This window comes from Telmatherina bonti, assembly GCF_933228915.1.
Source record: "Telmatherina bonti genome assembly, chromosome: 18".
NCBI classification, from domain to species: Eukaryota; Metazoa; Chordata; class Actinopteri; order Atheriniformes; family Telmatherinidae; genus Telmatherina; species Telmatherina bonti.
This window is the reverse complement of record NC_136616.1, coordinates 9,860,577-9,888,095: the sequence shown is the minus strand read 5'-3', so window position 1 is coordinate 9,888,095 and position 27,519 is coordinate 9,860,577. Positions and strand designations below refer to the sequence as shown.

The following is a 27,519-nucleotide window of genomic DNA, read 5'->3' as shown; positions in this document are numbered from 1 at the left end:
TTTCAATGGGGAAAAAAAAGTTTTGAAACCTTGAAAAGTATTTTGAACGTCTGAAAAAAAATTGGATCTCTGTAAACATATCCAGTTTGCAAATAACATCAAAAAGTTCTAAGATAAGATCTGAAAACTTCTGTTTGAATGTTTGCAAACAGTTTTAAAACCTTGACAGTTGAGTTTTTGAAATGTAAAAGTCTTCTGAAAACATCATTTTACAAGTGATATCTGGATGTAACACTGCTTTTTGTTTTGTAAAGTTTCAAACCTCAAATTCACCCTCACAATTTTCGAGTTTCATTTCCACCACTGCGAGGTTGTGATCACGCTAAAACACATAACATGTCCATGTTAACAGATCAACAAGGGGTTTGCTGGAATTAGAAACATTATCAGGTATTACTGAATGTTTATGAAACTCATTTCCAGTTGTTTTCATTAATGTCAATTTTTCGACAGCTCAGTACCATTTATTATAAGAAGTAAGTCTATGTTAATGCCGTCAAAGACGTATAATACAAAGCTCAAACTATAGAGGGGCTTTTGGGTTACAGCTCTCTTAAAGTATAAAGCCAGTAGCAGTGATCAGGTTTTTGGCCAGTAGAAAACTATATTTGTATTACGTTGCATCTTGATGCTATATTTGTTCCACTCGCAGTTTAACCAATAGTCTTTGTGCCAATAATGAGCCTTCCGATTGGACGATTCACAGGAAACACAACCTGAAGCAGAAAGATGAAAATAGCGCAGTGCATCTTACATCTGTGATATGTCTGACTTCTTTTCAGAAACCGTGTTTTTAATCCTGAGCAGTGAACTCCTCCAGCTTGAACTGAATAAGATGGACCATGAAGTGGCTGATTTCCCCAGTGGTCCACTGGATGAATACAGGAAAAAAGCTTCCTTCAACTGGAAGGACATGCTCCGCTTCATAGATGGAGAGGAAATCATGCAGTTCAAGGTAACATCAGGTCCTCTGCTCACTGGATCTGGTCTGAAGCGCCTATTAGAGCACTAGAAAACATCTAGTTTCTGTTTAATCTGAGAAAGAAGAATATTCTGGATTAGTTAGTGTGGGGATTTATGGTGTGTATATGCAGGGAACCTTAGAAAGAACCTTTCGGGAGCATTCACACTAGGATAGTCCACTAGACTCGGTAGGATTTGGGATTTGGTTCTGTTGGGCAACACCAGTCTTATGGACCTACATTGCATTCATGCTGCACTACTCAAACAAATCGGACCTTTTAAATAATGTGCTCCACACACTGCCTGAAGCAGCGCTGCAACAATAATTACTGAAACAGAAGAAAAGGCACACGAGTCAGGAGAAAACTCGTCTATTGGTTAATGCAGGATGACTTTGGTCTCTGGCACATAACTCCCCAACACAGATATCAGCATCAGAGGGTATTGGTCTTGGGTTAATCACATTTCTCTAGGAACTTTTACATAGTTCTTTCTGTAGGACCAGTGCTACCGATGGTGTATTAAATTAACATTGTTCAATAAACATGATAATTACAAATGCATGTACATAACACACCTAAAAAAAATAACACAATTCTATAAGTAAACAATAATGTTGGAACTGACAATGTAGTTGTGCAAAGTGCCCACAGGGGCCACCAGAATGCTGCAAAATGATGTGAAGTATTCACAAAGTGGGTCTTGGCGACCAAAACAAGACAAAGTCAGCAAACTTGGCAGATAAGAAGTTCAGATGTTTTCTCTACAATCAGAATTCTAACAAATTATTATAATGAACAAAGGCGACATATTTACAGATGCATTTATGTGCATTTATGTGTGAACTAACCACTGAAGCAGCAGTGTACATGCCCTCCAAAGGCAGGAGTGATGCAACACATACGTCTGTAAAAGGGGCAGTAGCTTTGAGCAGAAAAATTTGCACACCTCAAATCTATAAAATTGTTCTTTAAAAATTTGCAAAATTTGTCAATATCCCTACATTCGACACCAAATCTCCCTTCTCCTTTTTAACAGCTGCTATGGCATAGCTGGTCTCCTTTTGATGTAACTGTAACCAATAGTTTCCTCTCATAGAAATTACTTTTCAACCTAAATAGTGCTTATTCTGCCTTCTTATGCTAACTTTCCTTTATTTGGAGTTTCAAGTCACAAACCTTTTTCAATAACAAGTCAGTGTGTTTTTCAGACTGATTTCTCAAATTCTTTTTGCTAGGATTCAAGATCTTTTAATCATTGTTCTTGCTTTATTTTTATTGTGCTTAAATAGACAATAATTCTCCTCCTTATAATACAATAACTTAGAGGGTTCCCAGACAGTTCCAACTTTATCTGTTAACCCAATGTTCGCCAAAAATAAATGATCAAGATATTCTCTAATAAAGTATTAAATTCTTGATGTTGTAAAAGATATATATTTAGTCTCCAACTAAGATCTTTTCTTGCTCCCTCTGGTCCCGTTTCTAAATCCAGCTGTAATGTTCACGTCAATGTCAACTTTATATTTATAGCACATTTAAAAGTCAACGACCAGCTAAAGTGCTTTAAAGAGGAATGAGCTCACAAAGATGATCAGCTGAAACTAATAAATGTACAAAAATAAAATGGCCATAAGATAATTATTAACAACAAAAACAGAAAACAATGACAACAGATAAAACCAACAGAATAGTGAACTACTCTGCTCAGCAGAAGGCCAGGGTAAACAAGTGGCTCTCAAGATGTGTTTAAAAATTAAAAGGCTGGGATAATGTGTTTTACAATGTAGGAGCCACAACTGCAAAAGGTCAGATAAATAATGTGGTGCCAAGAAATTAAGACCTAAAAACAAATAAAAGAATCTTAAAATCAATTCTGAATCTAAGTGGCAGCCAGTGAAGTGAGGACAGCACCGGCTTTATGTGTTCACAGTTATTTGCCCTGGTTAGGAGACGAGCTGTTGTGTTTTGAACAAGCTGAGCTCGGACTGGCTGATACCAACATATAGGGAGTTAAAGTAGTCCAAACACGAGGTGATAAAAGCATGGATGACTTTCTCTAGATCAGTCTTTATTATGTAAAACTTTAGCTAGGAGCCGAAGCTGAAAGAAACCAGCCTTAACCACTGAGCTGATCAGCTTGTCCGATTAAAGCGCCCCATCAGTAATGACACCCAGATTTCTCGCTTGTGATCTTAAATAAGGTGCTAATGGGGGCAAAGGAACCAACATAAGAAGTGAGGCTCCCTGGCTCAGACGTGGGTCACTGGGGCCTCCCTCAGTGACTCCCTCAGCTGGTGCGCGAGGTTGAGCTGTTCCACCTAGATGTAGGTCTGCTATATATGAATATATATGAATTTTAAAGGATCTTTACGTAACATAAAATATATTTTGCAGAAATACATTTCATGTATTACAGTGATTCTACTTGTCAGGTTGTATTTTTCCTGATCAGATTGATGAGTTAACCTGTAAAGTTCACAGGCACACACTACCTGCTGTTAGTTCTACTTCTGACGAGTTGAATAGTTAATCCCTCTTTGTGTTACCCAGGATCCTCTATGGACTTGTAACACTGATATACACAACAAATGTATAACAACACGTGTTGTCATAGATGTGTTACACAGATGTGTTACATTTATAATAAGAAGATAGAGATAATTTTGCCATACGTCTAACGTACGTCTATGTATATGATGTCTATATTTAGATGTCTATGCCATACGTCTGTCTTATTAAAAACTTTTGTTCACAATCATTGGCAAAAAAAAAAAATCACAATGGTTCGGCGGAGGTCTTCGTTCCTTAAGTGCTTCTAGGTTCAAACTATTAAACAGTTCATGTGTCCTTTTAGTCATTTCTGACTTTGTCTCCTCTTATTGCTACAGCAACGCATCTTTAAGACACTAGAGAATGATCCTCTGTTTGCCCGTCAGCCTGGAGAGGATGTGGCCATCGAGAAGAAGAGGGAGCTGACCTTTCTCAGGCAGGAGCTGGATTGCTTTTAGAGCCGTTATTTTCAATAAATTCTGTAAGATTCATTTACCTCGCTTTGTTTCATATCTTTAATATTTCAAACTAAATCTGCAGAGCAAAGCAGCTGTTTCGCTACGACTTTATGACAGTAGAAGAAGCCATGGCCAACCCCTGGAAGGCTGTGGCCCTAGATGACTGTCTGGGCATGTACGACTGGGCTTTGTTTGCTAAATACTTCCTCAACAAAGGGGTGAGTCTTATGAGTGTCTGTTAGTTGAACATATTTACTAGGTAAGGATCTGTCTGTGTAAATGATTTCTTCATAGCTGAACTAGACCAAAATGTTGGGAAATGGGACTCAGGATTTCCTATGACAGGACCTTCAGATGTTCCCAGTTACATTTTCATTCAGACTGGAAGCTGTGGTGACATAACATCCAGCTGGTGTTTGGTTAAAGATCAAGCTCAGACATAAATGTTTGTATGACCTCCGTTTTTTAGCAGCTGATGTTACAAAAACAAACAGAAAATAAACCGGCCTGTCAGGAGGAAGGAAACCAAAGTCTGAAGTAGGAAGTGGAAGTAAAACAGGAATGCCAACATCTGAGGGAAGATGTGATAGCTAATCAGGGTTAACCCTTAAAACTCCAATCCATGTTTTCTTCTTTTTGCATTTTTGATTTGCCTGTTTTGTTTTAGTTTAGTTTTTTTCTAATGCAAAAATGCATTTAGAACCTCAACCCTTTTAAGCTTCAGTCCTAAGGACAGTATTTTTTCACAATTTTATTTAGCATCCTCACAAAACCAACTCCAACTCACTACAACACATAAAAACATCTTCTTGACCTTATTCCAGCCATAGAATACCTTTATTTTTGGTTCTTATTTAGATACGCGTAGAACTTTTTGCTTACTTGTTGGTCTTTGGCTGCTCCTGATTGGACATTTCTGTCAAAGCTCCTCTATTTGTGAAAAATTTGACAGTAAAGTGGCTTCCTCATAATTTCCAGCTTAAAATAGAGGTCTCCTTGCAACATAGCAGTGATAGTTAACTTTTTTATATGAAGAAAGTGTGGCAACTAGTGGCGTTATCATGGATCGCTCATTGTGGAATTACCATAGACAGTCAGTGAATATAAACACATTTTGTGGCTGATTGTAAACGTTCTGGACAGGATACAGTTTGCTTGGGAAAAGTCTGTAGATCACCTAAAGAATAAAATATCCCCACAGAGTTTCACTCTGTTTCACTGTTGATATTATAAGCAATAGTGCTTGTGGGTCTAATGGAGTTTTTAAGAAATATTATTTATTGTTTTTTACATTATTTAAAAAGAGCAATTTAGAGATGCAGAGTCTCTCATAAGTGAGGATGAGTGTTTTTGTTTGTCTATTTTCTGTTGTTGAATGTTGAATAAATTGTTTGTTGTAGAAAGGTAATGTCAAACATGTTTCAGATGTTTGGTGCAACCATTGCCAATTCAGGATCAAGTAGACACAAGAAATATGTTGAAAGCACCCAAGACATGACGGTAAGAGTATAAAGAGCTCCTTCTTCCTTTTGCTTTTTAAAGCTTGATTAATTAAGCAGGAGATAAGAAAAGGTGTGTTCATGTCTTCCACAGATCTTTACAAGTACAGTAGATTTTGCTTTCTATTTTCAGACATATGGATGTTTTGCACTGACAGAGTTGAGCCATGGCAGCAACACCAGAGCCATGAGGACCACAGCCATGTACGACCCGTCCACTCAGGTCTGCACAGTTTTCTCCATATTTCCATGTTCAGGTGAATTACACTGAAGAGCACATCCAGAACTCCAAATAGGAAACAAATTTGTGAATAGGGAGCTAGTTCCACATATTTGGTAGATTTATGTGTGTGTGAAAAACATGATTTAGGAGCTGATCAATGTTAAAATTCAAACTCATGTACTGTCTTGTCTGCAGGAGTTTGTAATCAACTCTCCAGATTTTGAGGCAGCCAAGTTCTGGGTAGGAAACTTGGGTAAAACAGCCACCCATGCTGTAGTGTTTGCTCAGCTCTTCACACCTGACCAGGTTTGCCATGGACTGCATTCCTTCGTCGTCCCGGTAAGACTCTACTACCAGCACAAAGCAAAGGTCTAGTTGTGTTATCTGCTGGGAGGTTACAGCTCTTCACGTAACTGAGTCAACTGGCAGCTTTGCATAACAGCCTTGCAGTCATGAAAATTAGATTAAAAATGGACAACCGTTGTCTAGGTGTGGCACCAGTCCCGCCTAACTCTGCGTTACAGTTTACAGATTTTATTGCATTGTTGGAAGACCCCTGGCCACTTGGTTTGTTTTTGTCTTACTTGGTTTCCATAATGACTGAAGGGTTAAACTAATAAATAAAAGTTATCTCCACTTCATGAATCAATTCCACAAAGAATGTAACATTATTAATGGACCAATGGTTAGCCTACACACTTTTCACACAGTGTATTATTCTGAAACGTTTAGGTAAAAATACAAAACTGGCCTGAAGTTTTAAAATTATTGCTTGTTGCCAGATTTGAACAGTGGTATAACTTCAGCTATTTTAATTTTCTGCAACGGAGCAAATGTTTCTGTAAAACTTGGTTTTAGATATTCTTCAGTTTACAGAGATGGACTTTAATCAAACTGAGGGTCTGGAACAGTCTGTTAGTTTCTTTATCTGCTCTCTTTATTTGTTATAATTAATGATCACTGGAGATACAGATCTTTTGAAACAGAGTTGACTGAATTGGAACAAATTCAAACTATGTAATGTGTTTAGAAAAAGAACTTTCATTTGATCAGTGTTCCTTTAGTGTAGTGTAGATGATGAAGGTTTCAGTGAACCACCTTGTATGATCCAGGTGAGGGATCCTAAAACCCTGCTGGCTTTGCCTGGTGTGCTGGTTGGAGACATGGGGAAGAAGTTGGGTCAGAATGGCCTGGATAATGGGTAGGTGGCCTCAGCATGACATGCTAACCTGCCTCTGTTGTTTTACTCTCTGTGTTTGTCTTGACTTATAGAAAGAAAAGGGTCTTTGTACACAAAAAAAAATATTTAAGTTAACCCCTGGTTAATGAAGAATTATCTAAGAGTTATCTTAAACAGCCTAAAAGCTTCCACACAAAGACAGATCAGATTAGCACACCCAGTTATTAAGTTCAGGGTTATTGGTTTTTGGCATCTAGACTACATCAGATCATGTCCTGTTAAACTGTGCATTGCATACAGACCCTTCGTCGTGTTATTGTTTTTAATAGTTTAGTTAAATCTGTTGCCAGAAACACATTGTCAGACTGCTAAGATATTTAAGTTACACTTCTTCTACTTGAGTATAATATGGCATCTGAACCTAGAATCTCTTCTGTCACATTTTTTCTTTTATCTCCATTACTTGATTTTAGTTTTTGTATTTTGTGATCTTATGTTGTCTCTTTTAAAGGAATTTTTCCAGTTTAAAAACAAATTTGAACTTGACCTTTGAAGGTCACCAGCTTGCCACCTGTTTATGTTATCCGGCTGTTGGATAACATTAACAGTTGTATAGATTTTGATACAAGCATGAAAATTGTGCGCATATTCTCTCTAGGCCATTTTTTAATCAAATCTGTCTGATGAAAATTATAAAATCAAAGTTTGCAGCAATTTTTCTAGGTGGCTGCCAATAGCCTCTGTAAACGCATATTGGTTCAGGGAAAAGAATGTAGTTGACTAGTTTAGCGGACTTTTCTCCCATTTTCTAAAAGTTGCATTGTATTTCATTTATACATCGTTATTATTCATTAAATGTTAAACAATTTAGACAATGTCCACCAACACATCCAAAAAAGCTGCCAAGTAAAGCAAAATACCTGTTAAAGGCAGTCGAGGAGACTACCAGGACCCTCCTCTGACCAGAAAAGGCCTTGTAGGGTGTTACGACCCCTGTGGAGTCTAGGGGTTTAAAAAAAGGGATGGTAACATAAAACAGAACAAGTAACTAAAAGTTCACCAATAAATTTATTTACAAATAGGTGAATTTACCAAAACAATCAGGGATAACTCAAAACTTCCCAATATGGAAGAGATAACTTTCTTGATACAATAACCCAAAACCCAAACAGCTCTGTAATCACAGACAAAAATACTAAAAGTTCTGTAACTCTACAGCAAGTCAAACAAGAGCCCACCGCATCAGTCGCTGGTTATGGTTGTACATGCGAGCGAGAAATACTAACAGATTATGATCAGTGAACACCTGAGTGGGGGCAGAGCTGGATCCAGTGTATACCTCAAAGTGATGGAGGGCCAAGAGCAGAGACAGGGTTTCCTTTTCAATGGTGGAATAATTAAGTTGGTGCCGGTTAAACTTGCGAGAAAAATAGCAAATGGGGTGATCAGTTCCGTCACTACTAGTCTGCAGAAGGACGGCACCAGCTCCTACAGCACTGGCATCTACATCAAGCTTAAAGGGTTTAGTCAGATCAGGTGCAGCAAGGACAGGAGCTTGCACCAACAATGATTTCACACTGTCAAAAGCATGTTGACAGGCTTGTGTCCACTCAAATTTCACTTTCGGGCTCAATAAGGATGTCAAAGGGTGTGCCACTGTAGCAAAGTTACGGCAGAAGTTGCGGTAATAACCTGTCATTCCGAGGAAACGCCTTAAAGCTTTCCTGGTATCCGGGACAGGAAAAGAGCTAACCGCAGCAATCTTTGCCTCTACCGGACGCACTTTACCTTGTCCCACCTGCCTGCCAAGATACGTCACAGTCGCTTTGCCAAATTCACATTTGGCTAAGTTTAGGGTAAGCGACGCACAAGACGAGAAAACACTTTACGGAGCACAGGTACATGTTCTTCCCAGGTAGGGGTGTATGCAACCAAGTCGTCCAGATAGGCATTGCAATTTGGGATGTCAGACAAGACCTTATTCACTAAGCGCTGAAAGGTTGCTGGTGCATTGCACATTCCAAAGGCCATCACTGTGTATTGCAGGAATCTATCTGGGGTGACAAAAGCTGATATTTCAGATGCTCGGTCACTGAGTGGGACCTGCCAATATCCTTTCATAAGGTCCAGCTTACTGACAAAACGAGCAGCACCAAGGGTATCAACACAGTCCTCAATCCACAGTAAAGGATATGCATCGGTAACAGTTACAGCATTCACCTTCCAATAATCAGTTATAAACCTGGGGAATCCATCAGGTTTCGTCTCAACAAGGCATGGTGAACTCCAAGGGCTACAACTATGTTTGGCAAAGCCATGTTGAAGCATATAGTCAGTTTCACTACTCATCTGGGCTCTTTTGGTTGGATTTGCTCTATAGGGATGTTGTTTGATAAGTGTTGCATTACCAAAATCAATGTCATGTTCAATAACAGTCGTACGTGTTGGTACATCACTGAACAGCTGAGAATGTTCATGCACCAGAGACATAATGTCTGTATGCTGCTTTTCTGTCAAATGTTGCAGGGAAGAAGGCAAAGACTTTAACATCTCTGAGTTTGACAATTGCGGAGTCAATCTGGACACAACTCGAGTGGATAAACTCTCATCTGGGAACCTTGAGGGGAGTCTGCTATGATGAGAGCAGAACTATGAGTAGCCATTGGTGTTGAAACTGATGGAGACGCAACAGGATCACGTGTCACATAGCGCTTTAGCATGTTAATATGGCACACGCGTGTTTTGCGCTTTCTGTCAGGGGTAGAAAGGACATAATCAGTGTCACTTGTTTTGGACAACGTAAGGACCAGAGAAACGAGCATTTAAGTTCAAGCCAGGCATCGGCAATAAAGCTAGAACTTTATCCCCGGTTTGAAAAGCACATAAAACAGCGGACTTATCATGATGACGTTTCATCAGACAGATGTCTGTAAAGTCTCAGCAGCAAAGGCGCGTGAATGATGTAAATGCTCACGAAAGGAGGAGACAAAGTCCAATACATTACTTTCTGGTGATGTGTGGGATTCTAGTAACTTCTCTTTGAGGACCTGGAGGGGTCCCCCAAGCGTATGACCAAAAATAAGTTCCACAGGACTAAAACCCAACGATTCCTAGGGAGCTTCGCGAACTGCAAACAGCACAAATGGGATGCCTTCATCCCAGTTTCTCTCTTTCTCTAAACAATATTTACGTAGCATTGACTTTACTGTCTGGTGCCATCTCTCCAATGCGCCCTGACTTTCAGGATGGTAGGCGCTAGAGGTCACATGCTGAACATTTAGTTCACGTAGTACTTGTTTAAATATTTTTGACATAAAATTAGATCCTTGATCTGTCTGGATTACACAGGGAAGACCAAATGTGGAGAAGAATTTTGTCATCGCTTTAACTATGGTGCGTGCAGTAATCCGGCGTAATGGGATGGCTTCTGGGTACTGAGTTGATGCACACATTAAAGTGAGCAGAAACATGTTTCCCGATGTAGTACGAGGGAGTGGACCCACACAGTCTATAATAAGACGCTCAAATGGTTCACCCACAACAGGGATTGGATGAAGCGGGGCACGGGGAATGTGTTTGTTTGGTTTCCCAGCAATCTGGCAGGTATGACAACTACGACAATAGTTAGTCACATCAGATTTAAGACCAGGCCAGTAAAAGTGCTTTAGTATGAGCTGGTAGGTTTTGGTTATACCTAAATGACCCGACCAAGCGCCATCATGAGCCAAATGCAGCACCTGGTGTCGGAAAAGCAATGGCACCACTGTCTGTTTTACTACATTCCAATCAGCATTTGGTAGCACCACAGGGCACCAACGTCGCATCAGAATGTCATTCTCAATGTAAAAACCAACAGTCTCTGCACTTGCTTTCTTGGCACTCACCACCTCCTCAAAATACTTCTGCAAAGTAGGATCCTTCCTCTGCTCGGCACCCAGCCGTGCACGTGAAACCGGAAGTGTGAGGTCAACAGGTGGTGCAGAGCGGTCTTTTACGTCAGACACTGTTTCGCTCTCCGTAGTACCCTCCTGTGTAACTCCATCTGAAAGTAGTGACATGAGAGAACTGTCAGGCAAATCAATTTCAACATTTTCTGTTTTCTTTTTATGCTTTTGAGCACGAGTGAGCACACATGTCGTGGTTATTTTGCTTTCAATACCAGACTTTACCAGGACGTCAAGAACCTCAAGGGCAGGAACTACTCTGCCACCTGCAATGTCATTGCCTAGAAGGAGAGAAACACTGTCAATGGGCAAAGCTGAACATACAGCCATTGGAAAACTTCCAGTCACCAAATCAGTTTTCAGATGCACTAAATGTGCTGGTCTGGGTGCATATCCCATTTCCACACCTCGGAGAATGATACTGTACCCAGCATAAGATGCATCAGAAAAGGGTAATGTGTTAGCCAATGTAATAGTCTGGGATGCACCAGTATCACGCAGAACACGTACCTGTTTGTCCTCAGATGGATTATTAGCCAGCGAAACTGCTCCGGTAATTACAAAGGGCTGAAAACATGGGTCAAGGGTGCAGTCAACTGAACTCATCATACCTGACTCTGATTTTAACAAACCCACACTTTTAGGTTTTGATGGAGAGTTGTGAGTTTTATGCTTCAAAGCCAGACAGTTGGAGATGAGGTGTCCAGCTTTGTGGCAATAAAAACATTCCCTCACCTCTTTCCTCTGTCTTTTCAGTGCAACAGGAACCGTTGTATGTACAGATTCATCTTTTGGTACAGTTGAATGAAAAACTGTTTTATGTGTCAACGTATACTCATCTGCCAACACCGCAGCAGAAGACAACGCATGCACTTTCTGTTCATTTAGGTGAACCACAAGACATTCAGCAGCTCTTCTAATTTTTGAACTCTTCTAACAATATTAACTCTCTTAGAGTTTCAAAGTTTGTGATGCCACATGAAGAACACCATCTGTCAAACAGATTGCCTTTTTCCCTGGCAAACTCCACATAGGTCTGAGCGGGGATTTTCTTAAATGTTCTAAACCTTTGCCGATAGGCTTCCGGTACAAGCTCATAAGCTTTCCGAAGCTTTCACAATGTCATACTTTAAACTGTCTGTAAGAGGAAGTGCTGCTACAACCTCTTGAGCTTTTACGTGCAATTTACATTGGATGAGAAGAGACCAAACATCCTGAGGCCACTGCAGTGCATGTGCAATGCGTTCAAAGGCCGCAAAATAACAGTCCACTTCAGATTCTCGGAATTCTGGAACCAAAACAATAAACCTGGTTATGTCCAAAGGACTGGTAGGCTGTACTGAGGCTGCAGACCCAGTAGGTCTGGCAGAGGGTGGTGAGAGCCTAAACACTTGGACTCCCAAGCCAAACCTTGCTTGGGAGTCCAGCTCTATCTGGCGTAGTCTCACAGCTTTCTCAGCTTTAATTTCCAGCTTTTTAATCTCAAGCTGCATGTTTCTCTGCTGAGCTTTCTCCTGGGCTTCCAGCTGCAAACGGGCTAGCTGAACTCTTAGACGTGCCTCAACCCGTGAGCCGTCAGAGCTGCTGCCAGAGAGGGGATCAAAGCGGGGAAGAGTGGCAGGAGTCACCGGCTGGCCATCTCCCCCTTATACACCTCCGGTTCCTCAGAACCCAGTTGAGCAGCAAGCTCGGCTTGATCACACACCACCTCAATGGAGGGAACCACCCTCACAGGCGACACAGCCTTTGTTTCAGGAGCTCCAACATCAGTCACCACCAGAAACTGCAACTCCACCAAGCATTTCACCACCAAAGCCTTAAGATCCTTCTTAACTAGTTGCTTAGAACACGGAATATCAAAGTGACTTGCTATAAGGAACAAATCATCCTTGCGACACGAGTCCAACTGATCCACAGAGGGATCCCGAAGGAAATGCTCCAAATCAAACTGAACCATGCCTCGTTCTCTCTTACAATGCAAGTAGACACACCAGGGAAAAATTAAACCAATTAACAACAACGTCACTGGGAAAAGTAAGTTATCCCGGACGAGCCCCCACTATGTTACGACCCCTGTGGAGTCTAGGGGTTTAAAAAAGGGATGGTAACATAAAACAGAACAAGTAAGTAAAAGTTCACCAATAAATTTGTTTACAAATAGGTGAATTTACCAAAACAATAAGGGATAACTCAAAACTTCCCAATACGGAAGAGATAACTTTCTTGATACAATAACCCAAAACCCAAACAGCTCTGTAATCACAGACAAAAATACTAAAAGTTCTGTAACTCTACAGCAAGTCAAAAAGTCCCAGAAGGCAAAACCTCAGCAAAACCCACAAACAGTACAACAGTGGCAAACTGTGTCACACTCAAACACAGCTGCCCTGAACGAGGCTGATGACGTCCCTTAAATAGGAGAGTGGCGGAGGAGGTAGCCAATGAGCCTTGGTCCTGAAAAGTTCTCCACCAATCCTAAAGCACCATGGGTAGAGGCTGAGATGCGGAAGGCTGGCCAATCCTAGTCTTGTGCGGGTGTTGGGACATCTTCCTCCACATTCCAGCAGGCTTGGGCCGTAACATAGGGAAGGTGCTTACTAGCCTCTTTGATTGTTTACAACAGTCTTATTGCATCTCCATTGGTATAGTTAAAACAGGCTAATTGTTTATTCCACATAAAGAAGCAAGGGATAAACAAGCAGTAATTAAATGCAACTTTATTGAACACATAACAAAAAAGAAACTCAAATGTTGAATCATTTATGCACAAGAAAAGATGATCAGAAACATTATATACAGGAAATGTACATAATGTGAAACGGGTCACCTAAGAAATTTTGGAATTCCATACAACGGTGGCTTAGTGAAAACAGAGGAATTGAAAACAGGAATAACCAAACTAGCAAAACTATAGCTAATATAAAAAGGCAAAAAGAAATTTTAGTCGATTTAGTAGCCATCTTGAATTGTCAAAATTCCAATCGGACAAGTTTGATCAACAGACCCAACAAGAGCTTAATAATTTGTATAATAATTTGTGCAATTCATCTTAAATTTGGGAGTTAAAGTCCTAAGCTATTTTAAGGCAAAGCCCTAGATATAATCAAACCAAGTTGAGAAAATGAGAATGAAACTGTCAGCTGTCTTTGATGCTTTCCTTATGAAAGTCAGTTTTAGTTTAAGAATTAGTTTTGGTCTCATTGAATTCAGGATATAACTCAATACTGCCATAGAAAAACTATAACTTTATTTATACAAGGATTACTGTGCTTTTGTTAATTACAGTATCGTAATTTCTTTCTTAATTTTTCTTTTTTTATGTAAAAAAAAAAAGCTTTGCAATGTTCCACAATGTGAGAATCCCACGGGACAACCTACTGAATCGGACAGGAGATGTTTCTCCCGATGGCCGCTATGTGACACCATTTAAGGTAAGTATGGATAGAACAGGTAAATAGAGCATCTGAAGCCCCAGTTCTGTGTCTGAATCATAGACTGTATAGGAAAAGATGGATGGAGCCTCCGTGACGTCACCCATAGGTTTCTGAAGAGCTGAATTGAAGCTCAGTGGGCAGTTCCTATCATCGCCATCTTGGCAGGGTCATGTGTGTCGTCTCTTCCGGAAAATACAAATATTGGCAAAGAGGTTGAGCTGAGAGGGGGGCTGTGAGCGTCATGGTGGATGATTGACATCGAACTTACTCCAAGCTGCCTGTAGCTAAGAGCTAAGTCACGTTGTTGACCGGCTAAAAACTTTCATTAAGTAATAATAATTCGTTAACATCACTGGAAATGATACTGTAGCAGTCTCCACACAAATCTCTCTGTAATAAATGAATGAATAAGTCACATTAGTTGGGCTTTACATTAGGGCTGCTCCATTATGGCAAAAATTATAAGCACGATTATTTTGACTGAAATTGAGATATTGATAATTTAACACAATTATCCATTATCTTTAACAACATGAAAATTGTTAACATTAAACTGTGGCTTTTAAACAATGTCTTTAAGATTCCACAAATTTGAGAAAACAAACAAATAAAGTTGAAGCTTTATCTTGACAAAGTGCAAATACTGATTTAAACTGAATAGAGAGATATAGGTAAGGATTAAACAACGCTGCGTGTCATGGTGTTCTCAATTCCACGTCGGACATTATAACCGTCTAATGTCAGTTTCGAGATGTTTAATCCGCTTATACCAAGGTCCCACCCAGTAAACATTTTATAAAAAAAATGTGTACTTCTTTTTCAGAACATTTGCTAAATGTACTAAATTTATACAAACTATTTCATGTTGGCCTGGATGTAGTTTTTATGCCAAACAACTGCATACAGGCTACAGCGCGTTTCTCTCATTCACCTGTTAAAAGCATGTTGCTAACATGTTGCTACGGTAACGCCCCGTAAAGGAGGGATATTACAGTGATTTAACTTGCCGAACCACGTGTACGTTTACACGAAAATAATGCAGCCAGTTGTCGCTGACAATGGTATAAACTATGTTTAGGTGAACTTCCACAACCTACTGCAGTTATTCTACATTGACCTGCAGCCGGAGCCGACTGAGACTGGCCGCCTGGGAGTGCTTTAGGACGGGAGAGGCTCCCGCTGCTCCTTCCTTACAGTAACTGCAGAACAATATGTGCCTTCAAGTCAGTCGCCAAAACACCAGAAAAGTCTCTTATAACTCCAGTAAAAGTTGCTAGATTTGTCGCTAGTTGCTTTTAACAAAAAAAAAGTCACCTAGGGGGTTTGGAAAGTCGCCAAGTTGGCAACAGTGTCTGAATGAAACCAAAGCGGCTGTGGAAGGAGTTTACAGCACAGCGCTGCAATGCCAGAGACGCTCGATTAGCAGCTGAAGACAGCAGGAGAGGAAACTGCAGAGAGAAAAATAATCACACTCTTTTATTTTCATGATCGTTGAAAACCCAGATCGTAGTTGAGATTAAAATCTAATAGCCCAGACCTACTTCTTTATGCTTGTTACATCCATATAAGCATAAGGCAAACATAACCAGAAGAGTGAAGCAGCAACGTGGGTGAACATTGTTTCTGTTGAGCCCATCTCTTCATTTCACTTGTTGTCAATCACTTAAAGCACTGACGTGTAGCAAAAACGTACTTTCTCTGTTAAAATGGGCTTGATGTCACCCGTCACATAAATTTTGTGGTGAGAGGAACAGCAGCAGATTGGAGACACGAGAGAATTTGATCAACACAGCTTTGATGACTGCGCGCGCTCCTGTGGTCTTTTAATCCGTTTGTAGCAGACAATCACTTTGTGAGGTTTTGTCTTCAAACCTGGGGCTAACGGGGAGGGTGGGATCTGAGTGACTGGAGTTGGATGAACTGCATGTGGCCCAAGAGACAGCAATTAAACCAGTCAAGTGAGGTGTGGGAGATGCCGAAAGAAGACCTTAAATATAATTTTGTGAGAAATTGTATCAAAGAAGAATGAGAATACTGAGCAGCCATGAGGACATGATCGTGATTTTAATGAGAGCAGTTTCAGTACTGTGGTGGAGACGAAAACCGGGTTAGAACTATTCATAGAGGGAGTTTTGGGTCAAGTCAGTGTGGAATTTAATATCAACTGTTTTTTCAAGAATTTTAAAAATGAAGGGAAGGTTAGAAATGAGATGAAGGTTGTTGTAGTTAGCACAATCTAAACCAGGTTTGTTTTTGAGATTATATTGGATTGAAGTGGTGCAATACCAATAAAGCCGAATTGAATTGTGTCGCAAATTATGGACTTATTTTTAACTTTTCATGCTGAAAACTAATTTTGTCCTGAAAGAGCCATCCGTCTGTTTTTAGACAAAGCCGTCTACACCAGCAAACTCCTCCTCTGCCGTTTGGCGTCTCTTCTCCTCACCTGGCTGATGGTAAAGGAGCGGACCCACTATAGTAAATAAGTGTGCATCTTTTTTCTCGGTACTGCTAGTGTTTAGAAACGAGTGAAAGTTAAAGTGCATTTGGATGAAGCAAACAACAAATTTGGATGCATAATACAGTGAATGAGTTTGGGACTTTGGGAGTATGCTTATTGCTTATTCCGTGCCTGCACTTGTGCACACTGAACAGAGCCGTGCTCTCATACAATTTTATAAGAGCTTATACTTGTAACTTATCTTTTCCCTGTCAGCATACATTTCTGTGGAAAGCAACGTTAGAGTTTCATTATGCTAATTTCATTACACAAATACTACTGCAGATGCTATCATTGAGGTTCAAGAGTATCTGTCTGCTCCTCCTCTGGAAAAATCACACGACCCATTGGGTTACTTGATGTCACACAGATCCCTTTACCCAAATGTATTTCAGCTGGCGTTGCAGAGATTGTAACATACTAAAAGACAGAGTAGCCATGTTAATGTCCTTAATATTCTGGAAGGAATAATACATGGGGTCTTTTTTAAGCCTGTTGCTTACTCCATGAGAAACAAGAACATTTTTCTTGTTTTCAAAGCCTAAAGAAGGAAGTGACTTCATTTTGTTCTTGCGGACATGGTTGATGACAGTTCTTGACACATCGGGGTGGCAGAACTTTTTTCTTGTGGGGCTCCGAGATGTATTGTGTAACAACAGTCGAAAGAGACACGTTACTCCAGGCATCCACAATTCACTCGCTCATGGTGGCGTGACACGCCCGATGCCGCTACCCAGTCTTGGTGTGTACGTTGTCTCTCATCCACCACTCCCATGACTTCACTTTAAACTCACTGTTTACACAAATGTCGAGCAGTTGTAGTTCTTTTGTTAGTCCTCCCAGGATGATGGCAAGCTCAGAATTCTTGTGCTTTACTTGATTTTTCACAGCAGTGGTGATATAGGCACACATGGAGTCGCGGATCAACAGAGACAATGATGCGTGAAAAAAACCATCCAGTCTCTTTTATGTTCTCCTCGTATTACGCTCCTATGACTGTGGTAAATGGTCCAACAGTCAATAAAGCGGACCACTTACGAAAATTGCAACGCATTTTTACTGATTTTGAGATTTAGCACACGCATAAGGCACACCACGTTAAAAGGCGCACTGCCGATTTTTGCGAATACGAGCGGCTTTTAAGTGCGCCTTATGGCCCAAAAAATATGTGTCCATCTTGCTGTCAATGTCTGCAGACTCCAACAGATACCAAGTTGCTATCACAAAATGGCTCCACTTCAAAATGGCGCAACACAAAACCACAGTGAGATTAGTCTATACCACAGATGTCAAACTCCAGTCCTTGAGGGCCGGTATCCTGCTGGTTTTTGTCAGCATGTATAGACTCTATACTTATATCCCTTTTTAGATGTGAATATTACCTTAATTTATTTTGGGTATGTCATTTCAGGCAGGAGAAGAAAAAGTCGACCTTGTTGAGAAGAGGTTAAAGAGGTGGGTTTTTTTACCCCAGTAGTGATTTTTGCTTTTTTTTCATCAGGATCCAAACAAGCGTTTTGGGGCAACTCTGGGTGCCCTTTCAGGCGGCAGGGTGTACATCAGCAGGATGGCTCTCATCAACTTGAAACTGGCTCTAATTGTGGCCATACGCTACTCAGCCACCAGACGACAGTTTGGACCCAAAGATACAGAGGAGGTTCCTGTTCTGGAGTACCAATTGCAGGTAGGAACAAAGGGAAATGAAAATAAAAATGATGAATTTCCAAACAGAATCCCAATAGCCCCCCCTTAAATTCAGGGAGAGTAATTGGCATTATAAAAATAAAGCTAAATTTAAATGAATTGAAAACAAAGGTATAAGCCAACATGGCACAGCGTGGATTAAATACTGCAAAGATTTTTGGTCGCACTTTACATTACAGATCAGTAATTAAATGGTAGTGGGGTAATTTCATAGAAGCAAAGAAGAAATTACTCAGTAATTACAGATAATACAGAGTAATTACTGGTAGAAATAACCAAGTAATATCCCACTAACAAGACAGGATAGACTACATGTACATGTATTTCATGGAATCAAAGAAGAAATTACTCAGTGATTACAAGTAAAACACCATAATTACTATTGGAAATAGCCAGGTAATATCCTAGTAGTGGTAATTACTTCGTAGCTGCCTGGAAATGTCATGAAATATCTATATATGCTTAAAGAAGGGAATAATTATGTTGAGATAATTTCATTATTACCTAATTATAGAAGATTGGTTTCTGGGTAATAACCACAAACCAAGGCTGTAAAAATATTCACTTAATTTTTCAATTTTATTTCATACTAACATTACATTACAGCAGCGACAAAAACCTGGAAACTATATCAGTAATTTCTACATAATAACCAGGAATCAGGGCTGTAAAGTAAAGCATGACTTGTTTTCGTGTTATTACATGGTAATATAACATTACAGCAGACATCCTCATTTAAAAACAATAACCAGGAAACAACATCAGCAGTTTCTACGTAATAACCAGGAATCAGGACTGTAAAGTAAAGCATGACTTGTTTCCATGTTGCAAGCCGTAGGAAATTTGCTGCATCAAGTCGAAAACCCCAAAATTGATGGAAAAATCTCTGTACCCAAAAACATGAGATGCTCGACAATAGGGCTGTGACGATATGCTTTTGTCTCGATTCAATTCAAATCTGATTTTTTTGGGTGCCGATTCAATTTAAATTGATATTCTCACAATTCTTTGATATTACTGATTTTTGTTGACTAAAAACAAATAAAATGTACAAAACTTTTTTTGCTCATCATTTTTCTTGATTTGAATTAGGAAAAAACAGCACAGTAGCCAGACTCAACTCAACTCAACTTTATTTATAAAGCCCTTTAAAGCAACCAGAGTTGAAACAAAGTGCTGTACACAATCAGCCAAAATAAAAACAGAATAAAACAGTTCAATGACCATCATTCTGCTGCTATAATGCCCAAGAAGACAAGTAAAAACATCAATAAAAACAATAAAAATGTTTATAATGGATTATTTTTGTTTATTTGAAAAAAGTAGATTTGTTTTAAAATAAAAGATAAAAAACATTAGGAGAGAATTCTGGGAATGGGGTGACTGCTGTGCTAATATTCCGATGGTTGTTCTTCCAGCAATGGCGTTTGATACCATACCTGGCAGCGGCTTATGCTCTGGAAAACTTCACCAAATCCACCTTCATGAACTTTGTTGAGTTCCAGATCGGACAGATGATGAAGGACAACAGTGACAGACAGGTAAGTCAACATGACGCACACCTGGAAAGCCAAACGTGTTCTCGTGGTTTTCCTTATATCTTCTACAGGCAGAGATTGGCAGAGAGATTCATGCCATTGGCTGCTCCAGCAAACCCCTGGGCTCCTGGACCGCTCAGAGAGGGATCCAGGAGTGTAGGGAGGCCTGTGGAGGACATGGATACCTGGCCAGTCAGTGTCTAAAATATTCAGTAAAACATGTCCCTTTCAATTAAAGACCAGATTGATGTAAATATGTCTGTTTCAGTGAGCCGGTTTGGTGATCTACGAGATGACAATGACCCAAACTGCACATTTGAAGGAGACAACAATGTGTTGCTACAACAGACCAGTAACTATCTGCTTGGCTGGTTTCGCAGCAAACTACATGGTCAGTTCGCCCTTTTTAGTTATGTTTACAGGTTTACAGAGGTTGGTCTTTACTCTGTTGTGTAAAGAGAGATCATGAGGACATCATCAGGATGTCCTTGGAAGAGCAAGGACAGAGAAAAGATGTACCAAAGACCGACAACTTGGCTCAGATTGATCTGTTTTTACTGCATGTGACAGATTTTGAATTGTTTTGATAGGATTTTTTTTCACTTTTGCTCTTCATAAAAGTCATCTGATCATGCCCTTCACCAAAATAATTGGCAGAATTACACTAACAGTATAAAACTTTTAGACTTGGGATTTTAGGAAAATTAGGGTCTGTTTGTGGATCAGGACCTGCTAGCATGGAACCGTATTAAATCACTGTGGAAGTAGAAGTTTATGTGGAGCCATTGCTTCTTCAATCTGGGTTGGAGACACAGTGGAGCCTGTGTTTAGGAATTAATACTTGTTCATTTAGATTCAGAACTGAAAAATCTTCTCTAATGAAACATCTTCAAAAACTAAGAAAGTTCATTTTGTTCAAGCTCTTAGGATTAAGTGGTACTGTGCCCAAGTCACAAAGTCCTGGAGTTAAGATGATTGTAAAATGACTTTAAACTGTAACCAGCATCATCTAACATGTTGTATGTACAAGTAGATTGTTTAAGATTACGTAATAACGGTCCATCGTCTGGTTAACCATATCAATGGATCCATCGTCTGGTTAACCATATCAATGGATCCATCGTCTGGTTAACCATATCAATGGATCCATCGTCTGGTTAACCATATCAATGGATCCATCGTACAATAGATCCATCTCCTGTATAATCAACTTTGACATCTCCTGTGATAATGATACTAATGGACCCATTTGCTGGCAGATCGACATTGACAGACCCCTCTTGATGGTTATCGACTTTAACAGATAAAACTTTGCTAGGTAAAAGGTAGGGTAGGAGATCAGGGAAAAAAAACAGTTCAAGCAAACTGTGAAAATATACATTCAAAAGTCCAAACCCCATTTTAGGTGTCTAAATGTTTTGTTTTCTGTGTTAGAGCATTGAAATAATTGGCTGCAGTCAGGGTGTGATGGGGGATTTTAAGCAATATACAGTCGTCCTTGAATTTGTACATACCCTCCAATTAAAGAAGGAAACAAAAAGCTGCCTGTGAAATAAACTGAAATTGACAAAAGTAAATAAGATTTTTATGAAAATCATTACATTATTTTCTAATTCTAGCTCAATAGGAATATTTTTTTTAAATATTTTGTTATACAATCCTTTGATGTTTCCACTGTATTCAGGTGTTTTCTCTTCACAAGTATTTTGTCCCACTCTTCATCAGAAAAGTGCTTTAATTTGTCCAGGACTGATTTGTTTATTTTTTTCTTCAATGCAATTAAGTGAAAATAAACAGTGTCTTATATAACTTAATTATAATTAAGCAAATTTTTATTTTCAGTTATTGTTCCATCTTTTGTCTTTTCTTTAATGAAAGACTTTGAATAAATTTGAGGACGACTGCAGTTAACACAACCAACAGATCATGCTGGTTTGAGCGTTGGCTTAAGGAGGGGAGGTTTGATCAATGGCACGTCTTTGTGGAGTTTGCATGTTCTCCAGTGTGTGTGTGTGTGTGTGTGTGTGTGTGTGTGTGTGTGTGTGTGTGTGTGTGTGTGTGTGTGTGTGTGTGTGTGTGTGTGAGTTCTCCGGGTACTGCGGCCTTCTCCCACCCACAAGACATGTGTTAGACTAATTGTCGCTTTGGATAAAAGCGTCTCTGAAATGATTGTAGAAGAACATGAACAGTCATTGGATGTTGTCTTTTTTCAGATGGTGTTCGGATTGAATCTCCTCTGCATACTGTTGATTTCTTGGATGATTTCCAGCAAATCCTGAAAAGCCGTTTTACGGCAACAACACAAAATGAATGCGTCGACCCAGAAGGTATTTTAGCGTTTCAAGAAACTTAAGCTTAATAATTTTTATGCTTTCAATATTTAAGCTGTCAGGTTAAATGAGTAAGGTTAGTTTCAGGTTAGTTTTATTCCGCATCATCATATCAACAGCTGAATATTTTCATAATGAAATGTGAACCTCAGGAGAAAATCAAATGCATGTAAGATTGCAGTTAAACTTTATTGGCAGGAAAAACTGACAGCCTCATTAACCATTACATTCTCTTGTTTTTCTTGTACCACGTTAAGTGGCTCAGTAACACGTCAGTGTGTGCTGAACAAAATCAGTTAATCAGTGACAATCATCATTATTCAGGCCACGTTCACACTTCAGTCTTAATGCTCAAATCCTTTTTTGCACCAAAATCTGATATGTTTGCATGGTTTCTCATCATTTCAATGCAGCTTTTATTGTACTTCAGTGTGAACGATATGTGATCCTGAAGTGCAGAAAGCTGTTTTTACAGAGGTAAATATAGATGATACACTCTGTAATATGTGTGTATCCATTCAACAGTTGTGGTGCAGTTATGATCTACCGGTGTTATTGTGGCGTGTTATTGTGGATCTTGCCATGTCCTGCCTTCTTTGGTGCAGATTTTTGTCTTTCTCATTTCGATGACACAAAAGTCGGACGAAACACGACAGAACCTCTGCTCGCGTTGACACAGATTGGATATATATCGATATAGAACCACATGTGAGAGGACTGGATTTGAAGAAGTTGAATGTATGATTTCAGACTATCATTAAAAAAATCTATTAGTCACAAGGGAAAAGAATCTTGAGCTGCAATGTGAATGTAGCCTGATATGACCTGTTTCTGTAATGCTGACTTCTTTCCAGATGTTCTATTCGAACTACAGGCGTAATTTTGTGATCCTACACTACTGAAACACAAATTGTGCTGGCAAATTTTTTTTTTTTTATAAATCATTATTAACATTCTAATGCATTGTTGGCTGCTTTTCCATATTTTTTTGTATGATTTCAGTGCCTCTGGCAGCCTACAGATGGCTGGTCTGCTTTCTGCTGGAGGAAAGTCAAAAGAGACTGGAACAAGAAAGGGCCTTGGTCAACAATGACTTTGAGGCTCGTAACAATAGCCAGGTAGAACAAACTCGTACAAAAATATGCTTGCTGCTGAGGCTAAAACCCCCCCCAAAAAAGATGACTGTCCATCAAAAACCAACTGATTATTACCATATTTACTTTGGTTATTACATGGTAGAGGCTCTTGTTCAATATCAATAATATTATTTGTCCCAACTGACAACATTTTTTTTATTTAGATAGATTTTTGAACAATGTGTATGCTGCGTGGCAGACAGGACCACATCATGTAGCGCTTGTTTGGTTTTTAACATGTTGCTGAAGTGACACCAATCTAATTTAAGATTAATAAAGGTGTATTATTATAATATTGTAAACTCGAGCTTCATTATCCTAACCTCTTAGTCTGGTTAAGGATCGTGGGCAAGCTGGAGCCTATCCCAGCTGTCTTAGGGCGAAAGGCAGGTACACCCTGGACAGCTTGCCGGTCCATCGCAGGGCCACACAGAGACAAACAACCACTCACGCTCACGGGCAATTTAGAGTAACCAATTAACCTAACATGAATGTCTTTGACTGACCGAACCCCTCCCCAGCCAAGGATTGAACCAGTGAGCTTCTTGCTGTTAGGCCACAGTGCTAACCACTGTGCCACCGTGCAGCCAAAAAATGATCATATACTACTTTTAACCTGAAATGTTTTAATCCACTGTCTTCTATAATAGACATTTAGGTGTAGGGAGTAATCGGCCGGCGGCAACTTTGCACGTTTCATTTTCAGTCTGGTCACTCTGCACAGGTCTGTTCGCTGTTTGGCAGCACCCGCTCCTCAATGAAAAGAGTAAACTATACAAACTTTCACCCATCCGGAATGATTGAAAAAAATGTGTAATATGGACCATTGAGTTAAACAGACTCCCTCAGCCTTATTTTGAGTAAATATTAAATATTGAAGATCACTGTTGAAGGTGAAGTAGCTGAATAGAGAACTGCAATTAATGATTGAAGTGGAGCCTTCAGGTTCTAATGTTTATGTTTATTGATCCAGGTTTACTACTGCAGGTCCTTGGCAATCACCTTCATTGAACTGAACTGCCTCCAGAGATTTCATGAGCTGACTTCTGATAAGGACACACCACCTGGTCTTAAGCCAGTCCTGAGAAAGCTGTGTGCCCTGTATGGGCTATGGAGCCTAAGCAGCCACATGGCCACACTGTACCAGGGTAGGTACTGAAATCTTTACAGTATATTTTGATCATATTTGCCTAATAAGACAGATTAATTTCTGTACAGGTAACTACTTTAGTGGAAGAAGGCCTGCAGAGTTGGTCCAGATGTCCATCCTCACTCTCTGCTCGCAGGTAAAGAAAAGTCCTCTCTCTGTCTTTGTCAGGTCTCTCAGCCAGGGATTTGTTGTAAATAAACCGAGTTGTTGTAAACATTCATTTATCTTCGCACATTTGACCCAGAAAACAATTCCAGATCAGTAAGCTTTTTCAGTGTTTACTGGTTCAAAAACAAAACAAACTTCAATCAGAAGTTAAAGCTGCAAGCAGCGTTGGAAGCCAAAGCGCCGCTTGGCCTGTCACCACTGCCTTCTCCGACATCCCGCCCATCTTCCCCTCACAGGTAGACAGACTGCACATCAGGTCGTTTAGGCTTTAAAACGAGTCTCTTCCTGTGACCATTGGGCGTGGCTTATATGTAATCCAAATACATGCATGTGTGTTCGGGATGGGACTGCCATTGTATTTATCAAACTATGTGCAGGTATCTTGTTTTATATGAGTCATATCAATTTAATTTTTCATGGCAAGACATGAAACCTTGAGGCCCCACTCCGCCTAAACGATTGATTTCTCATTTTAGACAGTTCAGCATGACTTTTATTGACATATGCCATCACATCCTTTAGTGAAATGATGATGGTCCGTAATTGATATAATGTACCATATTTTTGGGGCCATGAGGCGCACTTAAAAGCTGCTCCTTTTCACAAAATTTGGCAGTTCGCCTTTTAATTTGGTGCACATTATGTGTGTACTGAATCCCAAAATCAGTAAAAATCTGTTGCGATTTTAGTAAGCACTCTGCTTGATTGACTGTTGGACTTTTTACCACCGTCATGGGGGCGTAATACGAGGAGAACATGAAATAGTGGCTGAGAGAGGTGTATGTAAAGAGACCAGATGGTTTTCTTCACCCACCCCCGTCTCTGAAGATCCACGACTCCAGGCACGCCCATACCACCGCTACGGTGAAATAACAGGTAAAGAAAATTAATTCTGAGCTTCCCGGCATCACGGGAGGTCTAACGAAAGAACTACAACCGCTGGACATTGGTGTAAACAGTCTCTAGTCTGCTGAGTGCGGCTCTTGTTGCATCAGCATCGAGAGTTCAGTGTTTTGAGCGTTTTCGACACTCAAAACGTGTTTGGTCTGAACACACCCTGAGAGAGAACCTGGTATGCTTGATGGCGAAATTGCCCAGCTGTTCGACTTTGACGGATTTGTTACAACAGACTGATAAAAAGAATTATGTGTGTGTTTTAAAATAAGTACCAGTACTGCTCTGATTAAAGTTCAACCAAACTTGATGTTTTGCTATAATGCGGTGCGCCTTATGTTTGACCTGAAGACATAAATAGACTCCGTAACTGAGGCATGTGCCTTATAATGTAGAGCGCCTTGTGGCCCGAAAAATATGGTCTTTGGTGTATTTGATGATGTAAAACGTATTACATCTCAGACTCTACAGGCCTCAGTTACAGTATGTTGACGTTAATATTGACAAATGTTGACAGTCCAGGTGGACAATAACTGACTGATGAAATGATGTTTCTGATTATGCCTCTGCTGCTATTTAACATTTAACCCTTTGTGTTACCTCCAGCTCAAGGATGATGCTGTAGCTTTGGTGGATGTTTTGGCACCCACTGATTTTATCCTCAACTCACCACTTGCTTATGCTGATGGACAGGTAAGGCACACTTTATGAGAACAAAATGAAAATAAAAACTGTTTTTAAATCATTTAAATTTAAATGATTTTTTTAAAAACAACTAATGATTATTGAGAGATTATTGGAGATGTGCTGAGTGCCCCGTATACTTCTCTGTCTGCGCTTATAAAAAATATGTAAATAAATAATATTAAATGTTAAAGAATAATAAAAAATATATATATTTTATTTTAGTGTGTGGTTTTACAAGCTTCAGCTTGGCAGCATGTCCTGTTTTATGTATTAGTTTGTGTCGAGGTGTCAGAAGACATTTTCTCTGTAGCTGTGTCTTAACATAATGTCGAGAATGAAAGGAATCATTAATCTGGGAAGTTTTATAACTTCATTTACTGTTTGATGTCCATTTTTCCACAGAGTGAAAGTTTATTTCCACATAAAAACATTTCAGACAGCTGCCAATCTTTCAAGGAGTAGAGGTCCCACTAATAAAACCTTTTGGCTTCATCTGAGTCACTCCTGGCATCAGCTAACAGGTTTAATCTAGTCCAGTTAGAAAAAGACTGAACCAGAATGACTTGTTTGGAAGGGTCGCAAGAGAAACTCTTCTTTCAAAATAACAATTTTTATTTTATTTAAATTTCATCTGTCTAGAGACAATTCACAACCTCTCCATCTAAATGCACTTTGCAGTCATGATCCATTCAATCCCATTCATTTTGACCCAGTCCTGTACAAATATACAAGCCAATTCATCGAGGAAATAGTCCAGCGAAGGAAACCTGCCATTTGATAACGGAAAGATCTGACTCCTTCTTTTAGAGCTTCTCGGAACCACAAGTGCTGTGTTGGGAAATCTGGATGTTTCCATGTCTTAACTGTTTAACAACCCCCCATATTGGAGGTGGTGTTTGGTCTTAAAGCTGTTTCACTGGGTTTTCTTTTTTCCTCTCCAGCTTTACAAGAACATGTGGTCCACGGTGATGCAGGGCAGTCAGGTTCTGGAGCGTCCCTCCTGGTGGAAAGAGTTCTGCTCAGACAAACCTGCAGTCGGATCCCTGCGAGCAAAACTCTAGAGACCAGACACCCTTCAGAGATACGTTTGTGGATCCAGTGTCTGGCTTTCAGTCTTGACCTAAAATATCATCACACAAGAAATCTGTGTGAAATCAAG

At 39.8% G+C, this 27,519-nt stretch overlaps 1 protein-coding gene across 1 annotated transcript; it reads left to right on the top strand.

Moving 5' to 3' along the window:
* Positions 1-835: 835 nt before the first annotated feature.
* Positions 836-27,519, top strand: LOC306769562 (peroxisomal acyl-coenzyme A oxidase 3-like; the record flags this gene model as incomplete). The annotated part of the gene is made up of 18 exons (XM_079258227.1): positions 836-955; positions 3,854-3,951; positions 4,056-4,191; positions 5,399-5,473; positions 5,606-5,695; positions 5,891-6,034; positions 6,808-6,896; positions 14,154-14,250; positions 18,255-18,437; positions 19,876-19,998; positions 20,067-20,187; positions 20,264-20,386; positions 22,209-22,322; positions 23,328-23,443; positions 24,435-24,609; positions 24,680-24,747; positions 26,280-26,366; positions 27,302-27,519. 18 exons carry the CDS (start codon positions 836-838, stop codon positions 27,419-27,421), a joined length of 2,079 nt encoding a protein of 692 aa, XP_079114353.1. The 3' UTR covers positions 27,422-27,519.